The sequence below is a fragment of the Natator depressus genome, chromosome 14 (genome assembly GCF_965152275.1).
Source record: "Natator depressus isolate rNatDep1 chromosome 14, rNatDep2.hap1, whole genome shotgun sequence".
Lineage (NCBI taxonomy): Eukaryota > Metazoa > Chordata > Testudines > Cheloniidae > Natator > Natator depressus.
In genome coordinates, this window is record NC_134247.1 from 18236051 (window position 1) to 18248562 (window position 12512).

Genomic DNA, 12512 nt, shown 5'->3' on the forward strand with positions numbered 1-12512 from the left:
GCAGACTCGGCTCTTGCTTGTTCCCTTAAAATGCAGTTAAGGAATAAAAGCCACTGAGAGTACGAAACACAGAATATACCCTGTCAGTGGCGTCCCAGATCTAACTAGCAGCAAGGAATAAAATCTTCTGATTTGTACACTGAGCAAAACACCTGTGCGGAGTCACACAGGGCTCCCCCCACCACCGCCAGAAAGGGTGCTTTTGCACAGAAGCTAGGAGGATGCTTTCCGGCACAGGCAGACAGACGCATGCCCGCTCTGCTCGAGCTAGTGTGCTATAAATAGCAACATGGCTGCTGTGGCATGGGCAGTGGCTTGGGCTAGACGCCTGAGCACAATCCCACCCCCTGGGGACATACTCGGGCAAGTCACTAGCAGAGCTGGTGTGGGTCTGCCTACGCATGCAGGAAGCAAGCTACATGTAGACATACCTAAGTGCGCAACAGGAAACTGCTGAGGCACAAACCAGAACTGAATCTAGCTCCCTCTCCAACAGCAGGGACACTAACAGGAGAGGAAACTGGACGGTGTCAGTACAGTCAGAAGCAGCGACTCCAACACACACAGGCTGCACAGCCAGTGAGTGAGAAAGTGCCGTATTTCACAGCCACTTTTCAGAGTCAAGCCATGCTTTCCAGACATCATGCAGAGCCTGCTGTGGAATTTATTGGGTGGTAAGTAGTTGTGGCTTTGTGTCCATGGACAAAAGCCCCTGCCAGCATGTTACTTAGTCTTTGCAAACATCATTTTACCGGGGCCTTATGAGGAGAGCAGGGCATGCACTAGATTAGTTTCCTCTGCCCTGGACTCCTGACTGATGGGAGACAGAGCTGAGGATGTGTTGTTAGGAGATGGAAAAGGCATCAGCTGATTCACTCTCGGGTTCCACTCTACGGGAGGAATAGACAAACCTTTTACTCAACGTCTACGGCAGAGTCTGAAATGGAACCAAGCAGTCTACCGGGTGAGGGCTATCATGGGATAGGACATCTCTGGCTCACAGACTGGAGTGCTATATTCAGCAGTCTCGTAAAAGTCACTCAGGGATTCACCAGTCTCGGTGGGTTCTGAATGTATGTTAAATGTTTATGACGATGACAAAAAGAACGGCTCCAGAGGATCAAGTATTAATCCAAATGCAACTGGCACAGAAAGCAGAACCAACTCCAAGCCAGTCCCCATCTCCACAAGGCACTGCAGGTTAAACTAACCCCCTGCACACTGCTGGCTGCGGAAGCAGTCACATGCTGCCAAAGGGCTGCTAGGAGTCCTTGCTGTGCAGTTTGGGAAGGGAGGAAAAGAGTAATGCTCTGCCCTTGAGTCGTCAGGTCTGGAAAGCAGCAGGGCCGCTGCATCATTCCCCATCGTCAATGAAGGGGCAGAAGGCCCCTGAAAAGGACAATCTGAACAGTGGAGGACACTTGAGAATGACATGGGGATTAATTCCGCTACCACATTTTCTGTAACCGGTGCAAACGATTGACAGGAGTAAGATGTGTCCGTGAGAACGGGGAGAGGGAGCTGGCTGCCAAGAAAAACTGTGATCCAAATTAAAAAGCAGGTTATGCAGGCAGAAGCATCCCAACAGGTTGAACCACCACACCCAGAGAGTTATCCCTTCTGGGGACACCTCTGGTGAGCATCATAAGAATGGCCATAGTGGGTCAGACCAATGGTTCATCTAGCCCAGTATCCCGTCTTCTGATAGTGGCCAATGCCAGGTGCTTCAGAGGGAATGAACAGAACAGGAATCATCAAGTGATCCGTCCCATTGGGATTTGTGTGATGTTGCCCCCCGTGGGGATCCACAGAGTGCAAAGGAATACCTGTCATTACCCGCTAAGGTGGCTCAAGTGATAGAGGCCTGAGGTTTGAGAGCAGATGCACCAGGGTTCTAGTCCCAGTTCCCTCCACTTGTGGCATATTCAAGACAGCGGTAGTGTAACAGTGACAGACCCTGGTCATCGGCGGGCCGGATCGAACCTGGAACTCTGGAGCGAAACGCATGAGTCTCTACTGTATGAGCTAAAAGCCACACGGCTTTTAGCTAAAGCTGCAGAGCAGACTCATTAATCTCTCTCTCAGTGGTCTCAGTGCCACTAGATAGGACAGAACACCATATCTAGAAGGTGTGTGGGTTACACTAGCATCTGCAGCTCACAGCTGTGTTAGAGATGCACAAAACCAGCATGAAGGGATGTGCCTTGCTTACATAAAACTATGGGAAGATGCCTCCCAGCTCACCACTCTCTGAAAAGGTTTATGGTCATTTCAAACAATACTCCACTCGACAGTGGGAAGAGAGAGTCTACCCCGTGCTAGCCCATAATCTCTGAGCATGGGGCAACTCATTAGGAGAGCAGGGGAGATTATGAAGGGCAGGAGGAAAGTGCCAATGGCAATAAGAAATTAGATGTGAAACTAACCAGAGAGTGGCATCAGGAACTCAAATGCCACACGTTACAACTCCGAGAGAGCCAGCATTTCCCATCCACTCCCCAGTCCCATTAAAGGTCTTCCCTCCCCCCGAGCTGTAGTCTATGGCCTCAGTGCGTCCTGCTGTTCCCCGGCATATATGCATCCTCTGTCGGGAGGCGAAAGTCAGGAGCCAGATGTCCTCTTTGACACCTGGGCAGGAAACCGTGGCCCTAGGAGAAGCAACCTGAGACGGCAGCCAAGCGAGCGGGTTCTAACCCCCAGCTGGGGTATCAGGCTACACGCAGCCAAAGGCTATTGCAGGGGAAGGAGCCTGTTGCGTGCAGCGTGGTAATGAAACCTCTCGAACTGCAGGGCCATTTTCTTATATTGGAAACACATGTTCTTTGGAGAGAGAGGGGAGAGGGAGGGAGGAAGAGGCGGGGGGGGGGGGGGGGGGGAGGAAGCAGAGAATCAGACTTCCATGGAAACACTGCTACCCTGGGAGCAGCCGGGTGAGAGAAACCAGAACATGCCATTAGAGAGGCACAGGCAGAGGGATGAGCGCCTAACATGTCAGTGCCCTCCCCCACACACACGACGGCCACACACAGAATGACGGCGCTTTCCCAGGGATGGGGGAGCGGGCTGTGGAATGGGTCATTTGCTCCACCTCAAGAGTTGCATTAGCAAACTCCTGCTGCTGGATGCACGGCCAGGTCAGTGGCACAGCCATAGTGCTAAGTGTTCAAGGGCATGCATGTGGTCACCCCTTCTAAAGCTCCAATGCTCCTTGCACACAAGCAGAGGGCTCAGAGCCTCCTTTTCTTCCTCTGCTGAAGAGTGGGATTTGCAAGGTCACCAGACCTAGAGTCTTCTCTAGAAAAGGTCTGATCATCCCGAGGCAGACAACTCCATTGGCTCCCTCTGCCCCTAATAGAAGGCTACAACAGACAAAGACTCCAGGCTCACGGCCCAATCAGACAATCCAAGGACCCCAGGGTCTTTGCAAACTGCACGTATGCAACCACTTCTGCTCTATGCTAATGTATATGCAGGGCCATTCACATTGACAAGGAATTTGCTCTCTAAAGCCAATGGAGAAGGGCACTCTAAGGTCTTGTCTACGTGGGAAAGTTTTCATCAGTTACACAAGTATAGTTATACCTGTCTAACTTTCCACGCCGGGACAATTATTCTAGTCGAAGAGTGCTTTTTTTTTTTTTTTTGGTTGAGTTGAAGCCCCTTCCCAAGTGACATATGTGAAACCAAAACAAGTGACTCCTATCCAAACAAGAGTGTCCACACAGGGGGTTAGACTAGTATAACTATATAGGTTTAAGTTCATACCTTGTTTATACAGAAGACAAGGCCAGCTCTCGAGTGAAGGAATCGCCACAAACCAAATGAAAATTCTAGGTCCCGGCACTTGGACACTTGCTTTTTAAAGGTGCCAAGGACAGAAATGAGGCTACATATGAAATAGGTCATGATCACTTCCAGGCTAAAAGCTCTATTTCTAAATACCCCCTTCAGGCTCAGTACCAACTTGTTCCATCTGCTCTATACTGCTGGGACAACTGGATCCTTGCTTAACCAAAACGGACAGCATGGTAGGGAGGCACTTTAAACGTTGGCAAGCACATTACCATCAGATTCTAGCCACTACTCACAAGGACTCTTGGGATTTTGGCTAACTGTTTGATTGGTCCTTGGGGGGAAAAGAAAATGAAGTGATGCCTGCATATTTGTTCTACCTGTGCCTGGCTAGGACTGCTTTGTGTTAATACTAACAGCTATAGATGGGGAAGGAGCTAGCTATAAGCATTAGGAATTATGGCATTGATATGTTACTTGTGTGGGATTGTATATAGAGCACCTAGCAGTCAATGTGTGCATGCTTCAATGTACAGGAAGTGACCAGAACTTGGCTAAACAGGATGTAGTATTTGCACTAAAGATGACTAATTGGGAAAAGTTATTGTAAGGTCACACAAACCAGAGTGATTTTGAATTTCTTAGCAACTTCTGGGGAAGACTAAAGACAGAGACAGCTAGCACCAGAGAGACAAGTAGGTTCAATCTTGATCATACCCACAAACACATACACACGCCATCCTCAGTAGGAAAGATCATTCTCCCAAGGAGGCGGGTACATACGCATGGCCGGTGGCTGGGATGAAGTATATACAGCAGTGCACCCTGGTGTCTGGGATCCGCCTCTTCCGGTTAACATTGAGCTCCTCCTGCAAGTACTTCTCGTACTGGTCATTGATGAACTTCATGATGGGCTGCCAGCTATGCAGAAAGACATACACACAGGTGAGACAGGACTCATGCAGGGACTCTAAAACCACCCACACGCTACCCTCTGGACTGGATTCTGAAAGGGGGAGTCATTGGGACTGGATGGTGCTCAGCATCTTGCAGAATTGGGCCCCCAAGTAAAAGCACGGGAACGTTTCATACCACAGCTGCAGGAAGCTACGTAAAGAATCCCCCAAGTCCTGTGTGAATGGCAAATCTTGTTTTATCACCTTTCTAAAGCCAAGTTTTCTGGGAATCCTCCCAGTCCTGGCACTCAACAAGGAGAACAACTAGGATGTATGGCCGCAGGAGAGCTCAGCTTCTTGGCTGTGAGCTCTGCCTCTAGCACTAGGAGGCAGTGCAGAGCCTGCAACCACTTCACGTGGATAACTGGGCTCCACCATCCAAACGCGAGACTCTCACAATGGTAAGCAGGCTTTGTAAGTGTTAGCGTCCATAGTAGCCCCTTTACTGCTGCAGTAATGGGCATCCTGTGACCAACTAGGCTCTGACCCATTTCAGAACAGAAATATTAGTGAACAGCACCAGGAGTGTCAAATAAGCCCTGGAAAGCCTGGCCACTTAGCCCTGCCATCTTCTTGCTCTTCCCCATCCACCCCAGGATCCCAGCCATAACCCTTCACCAGGAGTCACTTCTGAGAAAGGCAGCAGAGCAGTTAGCCATTGACTGCCCGGACTGTGGGAGACCTGCAGTGCCCCAGAAAGCTTAACAGAGCTTGTAGTGCTTTCCTAGACATTGTATTTAGAGAGAGGTTGCGGGGCAGGGGAGTGGGCTTTAAAAAAAAAAGAAAGAAACATGCTTGTGTGCCCTCCCCCACAGACATTGGTCACTCAAATTTGTCTGTATGCTTCCAGTGTTATCCTCATCCCCACATAACCACATAGCGTGTGGGTGCATGGGTGTGGGTGTGTGTGTGTGGGGGGGGGGATGTACAGATATTGATAATTAATTGTTTTGGCACTCACACATCCCCACAAGCGGGACACATGGACGTTCAGAGGCGGTGGCTGCCCCAAGGACTTTCCCCACAGCTGCTAACTCTCCAGCAGATGCAGAAAGGGCTGGGTGATCAGTTGTGTCAGCATGACGGGGATGCTGGGGCTGAGGAGACGGGTGGCCTCCTTAGCGGTGGCAGTAAGGTGCTCTTTAACAGCTGCTGACGGAACTGCCTGGCCACTTCCCGGGAAATCTAGGGCAGAGTCTGGCCTTTGGCCTGCTGAGAGCAGTGCAACATAGCGCTCTGCCCCAGGGCCCTGAGACGTGTGGGGGTGCGGAAGGGTTGTAACTAACCACCAGTGGGTCATAGCTGTCCCCATGCCATCTCCACACCATTTGGCCAGGTTCTTTGCCCAAAGAGCAGGATTCCTCGGCCTTTTCTGGCACCTGCCCTGTCCATGAAGCGACAATCTGGGGTGGTTGGGCTCCACCCCCCGGCAGAGAGAATGCTGACTAACCCCAGCCCTTTGCACTGGAGCCTGCTGAGGAAGGAAGCTGGCAGGATTATCTGGTTTCCCTTTGCAGCTCACCAGCCCAGCTGTTCAGCATCTCCAGCCTCCCTCCCCGCCCCTCAACAACCAAGCTGGGCAGAATGAGGCCACAAGGGATCCGCATCTTTGCAATGCGCCCCGGCCCATTCCATGCCCCAGGCCAAAGGAAGGGTGGTGTAAAGTGAGCCCCCACCCTCATAGGTGGTCTGCATGACAGAAGGCCTATGCCAGCACAGCCCGGGGCCATTCGGCTGCAGTGTTCCCCTCTCCCGGCTCCTCACCAGTTCTCATTGTTGATGTGGTCTCCAAACCCTGGGGTGTCGATGACAGTCAGCTTCATACGGACACCTTTCTCCTCAATATCTGAAACAGAAATGTCCAAGGGATGGTGTAGGCAGCAAACAGAGACAGGCCCAGCGTGCAGCCTTGCCCTACTACCAGAGATCTCTCCAAGCGGCTGCTCTCTTGGTACCTGCAGCCCTCCAAAGATACAGCAACCTATTACATCACTGGCATTTCAACTGCATTATAAAGAAGACACTATGCAGCTCGGCTCTCTCAATAGACCATATAACTCCTCCCCCTGCGAAGCACGATACACAACCAGCAATTTCAACTTATTGTGTTCTGGCATAAAGGGGTCTAGGCTGGTGGATACAGAGAAGATGCTCTGGCTTCTCTTGGCCTAGGAGGCACCCCCAGAGCTCTGTCACCCCGCAAGGTGCATGTATGGCCAAGAGACTCACCATGAGTGATCGACTTTATTTCAATGGTTTTGGGAATCCGCTCTTCAGAAGCTGGCTGAACGGATTTCCGGCTGACTTTGGATTTGAAGAGGGTGTTGATTAACGTGGACTTCCCCAAGCCACTCTGACCTGGAGGACAGGGAGAGTCAGAATCAGAGTTAGAATTGTCTCCATTTCACCTTTATGGGAATTCCCCGTCCCCACCATGCATCAAGAACACATTCTGCTAACTAGGGTGGGGCCAACTCCGCAGGCAGCGGCTTTGCACATACCTACAGTTTCTTTGCAGAATTTAACAGTATTTCCCAGCCCCTCTGGGATATTTCTTCACACCAGCAGATGGCTGCATATTGGCTTGGGTACACATGGGCCGGAGCAAACGTTTCAGACCGGCTCATGCGTTGTGCCCCCTGCTGGCTGACATAGCAAAGTGGTTCCTGTAGCTCATTCAGCCCAGGTCTGCTCTCCTGCTCATGCCGCACGTTAGTCAAGTGACCTCAGCACGTGGGTGTGGATCACGGGAACTGCGGCTCCCTCTTTGAGAGTGAAAGCATCCTTGGTAATGAGGCAACACACTCAGTGGAAACAGCTCCCTCCTGCAATCAATACGGTTCTCTGCCCCCTGTCCCTGTTCAGGGTGGAACACAAAACCCGTGTGTTTGAAGACATTGCCCGGAGATGTGGGATGGAAAGCACAGGGATCTGGCACCCCGTAGAGCGAAGTCAGACAAGTGACTCCAATATGGAACAAGATCTCACTTGGTTGAAGACGTGCTAGAGAGAAAACACGGCCCATTTGGGCACAACTAGACAAACTCATTGGGGAGCATGTGAATAGCTAGTTTGTCAGTTCGCTAAACAGCAGCAGCTCACACGACCCGTAAGGGCAGAGATACACATAGCACAGAAGGGCTAATGTTTACAGAACCCCTTTATTAACCTTAACTGAGCCAACACAGAGGCCACACAGTCATCTTGAATTATTTATTTGCCCCCTGTAAGGCTGCAATAACCATTTCCCTCCTTAACAAGAGGATGGGAAGCAGACAAGCTCTCCCTCCGCCATGACCCCTTCAATAAAGATTTTCTTAAAGGGACTTACAGATTGAAATGGCCCACTGGAGGGCTCACTTACAGGATTCCTTCACTGTCTGTCCCACATGAATTCCATTCCTTGCAAGGCTCCTTCTACCTTTATCTCAGCCGATATTAAAGAGGACACTCTAAACTGTATCTTATGTTTTTGATCATCCACCATGACAGACAGCTTCCCCCAAGCTCTTCAATAAATCCTGCAGGGGATAGATACTAATGATCCAGGACTAGGCTAAAAACAAAACCCGATGGTTTATGGCTGAGATCACAAAGGGGAATAAATTAGGTTTGGGGATGGATTGGTTCTTTCAGCTAAACTAACAAAGCGTCGGCTCTGGCCCCAGAAATCAGTCACATTTAACAGGACCAGAGGTTCTCTTAAGGGCCAGATTTGGGCAGCGCATGGCAGCTTGGGCTAAATCCATCTCTGTTGTTTAGATCAATGTTCCAGGAAAAATAGCACAATGCTAGTACTAGAAAATTCCTAGGAAAAATACTGTCAGACAGGCTTCAGCTGGGCCACTAGCTTCTAACTAAATTTGCAAAAGCACTTCAGAGTAAGCTTAGTCCCAGCCACTGCCCCACACTCAACCTCCACCTCCATGCCCACCCTTCTAGGACCAAGAAGATCAAAATACCCCCTTCCCCATCTCCCCAAGCATCCAGGAAACTCATAGGTCCCAAAAGCTTCTGCACTGGTTTGCTCTCCCATAGTCTCTCCCCACCTGCTTTTAGCAATGCCAACAGGAGGAAGTCTTGTTTTTGTCAGTAGGCAGAGAAGCTATGGGTGCAAAAGAAACACAGGGCAAATTCAGTTCAAGTGTGTTGCCCTTTGCAGAGAGTTTCATCAAGCAACAGAAGGGTTAATGCCTGAAGTGTAAACAAAATAGGCTAATCTCGGTATTCTATTTGTGATCTTGTTAGTTTTTCCCATATACTTCTAATTAAGATGTGATACATTGTTGCAACCTGTGCTAGTCTGTTCCTGCATCTAACGCTGTTTAATTAGCTGGAGTGAAAAACACTAAAGAGCAGAGCAGCTCCTGGGAGTGGGTAGCAGAGACGGAGGTTGGAATGCGAAGCTTTTTGGCCATCTCTGGTCAGTACATACTATGCGGATTTTGTTCAGGAAAGTAGTTACTTTGCAACTTCTCAATATCTCAGAGTAAGGAGCCACTTTTTGCAGAGTCCTTTTCCTGGCTGTAACCACATCTTAGCAGCAGGGATTAGGGGACTAAAGTAGTTCTGGGAAATCCAGACTGACCCACGAGTTAAACACTTCCAGGAATCTGATTGAAGCTCTCCACAGTATTGTTGAGGACATTAGTAGTGCTCATGGTGGCAAAGATCCCCAGAGAGATTTGCTCTACAGAAAGGATGGTCCTGTGTTGAGTGCACTACACTGGGTCACAGGACACCTGGGTTCAACTGCCAGCACCGCCACAGGCTTCCTGTGTAATTCTGGGCAAGTCACTTAACTTCACTGCCCCTTGCTTCCCCAACTGTAAAACGAGGATAGTAGTACCTGTCTTTGCAAGTGCTCAAATGCCAGAGTGGGGGGCCATATTATACCTAGATAAATGTCTGGGCAATACAGCGGGGTCTTGTCGGGCTTTTTGTGGGGCTGCCCAGCTGAGCACTAATGAAGAAAGGCAGAGGACGGACCAAGAAAGAGCTGAGTGGAAAGAACGTGGCCAGGGAAGGCGTGCTTCTCTACAGCTCCTGTAAGCAAGTTGCCTGGGAAGTTGCTTTCCAATAGAGATTCATTGGATGCTCTGCACTGCCACATGACTAGGCTAACCCTGAGGATCCCACTCAGCTGCATTCAAATGGACTCCACAGAGCGCATGCTTTAGACTAGGCTCATCGGGAAGAAGGACTGAAACTGCTTGGCTACTCCTCATTTCTCCCTTCTGTCTGCCTGAACCAGAGACCTGTGGGTGGCTTCCAGACAGTTTTAGGAACATGGCAAGACTCCCAGATTCAGCAAGAGCGAGAGAGACAGACAGACAGACAGAACCCCCAAGTAATACCGCAGTTCTGTGGGAGCCCTGAAATAAGCAGCTGCCCCATCCCCTTGCCCTTATCTGTACAGGTTCAGGAAGCCTGTTGTCTCCCAACTTGGCATGGTATTTAGTCAGGCAGGAGAGAGTGAGGGGATAATGGGAGATCCCATCCTGGGGCCTCAGACTTAGACCTGTAGGGCTAGAAGGGACTCTGAGAAGCCATCTAGTCCAGCCCCCTGTCCTAAGGCAGGACCAGGTAATCCTATCCCATCTCCGACAGGTGGTTGTCCAACCTGTCCTTATAAAGCTCAGTGATCCATCGCAAGGGTCATCCTCCCATTCACATGCACTGAGCACCCCTCGCCCGCTCTGTCGCATACCCTGTGTTTTCCTGTGATAGGCAGAGAGTTTCAGCACTTGTTTAGGCTGCCACGAATTCCCTGGCCTGTGAACACTCAGCCGGGAGCTTGCCAAGGAAAGAGCAGAGTTTTCCAGCCACTGTGAGGTATGGGCTTCCATACCATATACGGCATTCTGCCAAGGCAAGTCCGGGCCCATCTTACAAGTCTCCCATCACCACCAGAACTGCAGAAGGAAGAGGTGTCTTCCCCCTGCAGCCTGCCCTCGGATGGCAAGAGGAGAGCTGTGGCTCCTAGGCAACACAGGGCAACACCCCTAAACTGTGAACTCAGGGTATCCCAGGACAGGGCAGAAGCAAGTCCAGCTCTGCCAGAGGCCTAGGGTCTCAGTTCATGCAACTTCGGATCTCATGAAGAATCTTGATCTTTGGGGGACAGAAAGTCAGCTGAAATTGCAGCTGATTTGGGGAGAAGCTATTGTAACCCGCAAAGCCAGCCCAGGCTCACCAGTCTCAGTGACTCTGACCCAAGTTCCGGGTTTGTTGTGAGCCAGGCCTGGTTTTGGGCTCACTGCACAGCTCTTTGGGGCTAACCAGGGTAACCAGCAAGGAGGCGCCAGCTGTCCAGGTATAGGTAAGGGATGAGGGCAGAGAGAGCAAGAGAGCTACATGTCAGGGGGCTGGAAAGCCAGGTGCAGAATCAGGCTCCCAGGGGAGCGGATGTCAGAGGAAAGTGACAGTGCCAGCACACACTGCAGGTTAGGCCAAAACTACTCCAGTCGTCTTTGACCCCCAGACTCTCTTTCTGTACTTTGCCAGCCCAGGATAAACAGTGCTTGGCACCCTCCACCATCGGGGAGAGCAGATATTGTTCCACTCCATCACCACCAGCAGGAGGCACTGAGGGAGAGAGGAAAAAAACAAAACAAAACACATGCCAGAGGCCTTGCGCTCCAAGCAGACTCGGTATTGTGTTCTCTTCCCCTTGCACCCTGCCACGGGTCGGTCACCTGAGAAACTGCTTACCCTCAGCTGACTGGCCAAGTCCTGCTTACAGTTGCTCAAGAGGAACTGAGGACAAGCTGCTTTGCAAGCCCTTATTCCTGGGGATGATGCAGGAGTCAAGTGTAGGGTGATCATATTTCCCTAACTGAAAACATTGGGTGTAGCTGTGGGGGGCTGGCCCGAGCCCTGCCTGGCATTGCCCCCCACCCGAGCTGCCATCAGGGGCATCATGACTTTTTTGGCAAAACTGGGCATTTCTCCCATTTGCTCTTACCTGAACATTCCTCTGCACTTCCCCTAGGGCAAAAGCAAATGGGAGAAATGCCCAGTTTTGCCAGGCGTCCAGGACAGAGTTTCAAAAAGGGGGTCTGTCCTGGCCAAAACGGGACATATGCTCACCCTAGTCAAATGGGTTCTGCCTTCCAGATCCCAGGTGGAGTTTCACGGGTCCAGGCAAACCACCCTGAACTTTGCAAGCTGAGCAGCTTAGATCTGGGTACCACTGCAAAGCACGGAGCATCGATGACAGTTTTACAGGTAGCGCAGGGAGCACCAATAGCACTAGCTGTGCTCATTTCTTTATAGACAGATGCTCCTTCAGAGGCTGCTCCTCTGTAAAGCCTCCCCCTTAATAACCAAACCTACAGATCCATGTGCTCAGATTTCAATTGCTATCTGCTGAGGCAGACAGTTTTAACCTGAGGCAAGTTTCGGCAGAGCCAAGCTGTAAAACTCTTAAATTAGAGGCTTATAAAAGGGAAACTTAGATAACCACAGCAGTAAAACTTCAGCTAGAGCAGCAGTAAGGAAACCTGTGGCCTCCAAGTGAGGGCAGGTGGGTTGTGGTGGTGGGGATTGCCGGGGACTGAAGGAAGACTCTAGGTTCCTTGTCCTTTATCCACTGCAGCCTCAAAGGGATAACAAGAGCTCAAGAACGTCTATTGGTGTATCGGGTTTTGGCACCAAGCTCACCATTCACAAGGGAAGAGGGAAAAGCAAAGCTCCTCCCCATTCCCCACATACCACAAGCACCAGGGATGCTATAATCCCAGTGTACATTGCACCAGGGTG

The 12512-nt window shown here is 50.6% G+C and overlaps 1 protein-coding gene across 6 annotated transcripts in view; it reads right to left on the bottom strand.

Annotated features, from left to right (window-relative positions):
• The window catches only part of SEPTIN9 (septin 9), a 255996-nt gene that overhangs the window by 20282 nt on the left and 223202 nt on the right, over positions 1-12512 (bottom strand). For all 6 annotated transcript variants that reach the window (XM_074971962.1, XM_074971966.1, XM_074971964.1 and 3 more), the window contains 3 exons: positions 6978-7106; positions 6513-6594; positions 4576-4713 (listed from right to left, as the gene is read on the bottom strand). In XM_074971962.1, coding sequence (XP_074828063.1) covers positions 4576-4713; positions 6513-6594; positions 6978-7106 — 349 coding nt within the window. The remainder of the gene's footprint in view (positions 1-4575; positions 4714-6512; positions 6595-6977; positions 7107-12512) is intronic.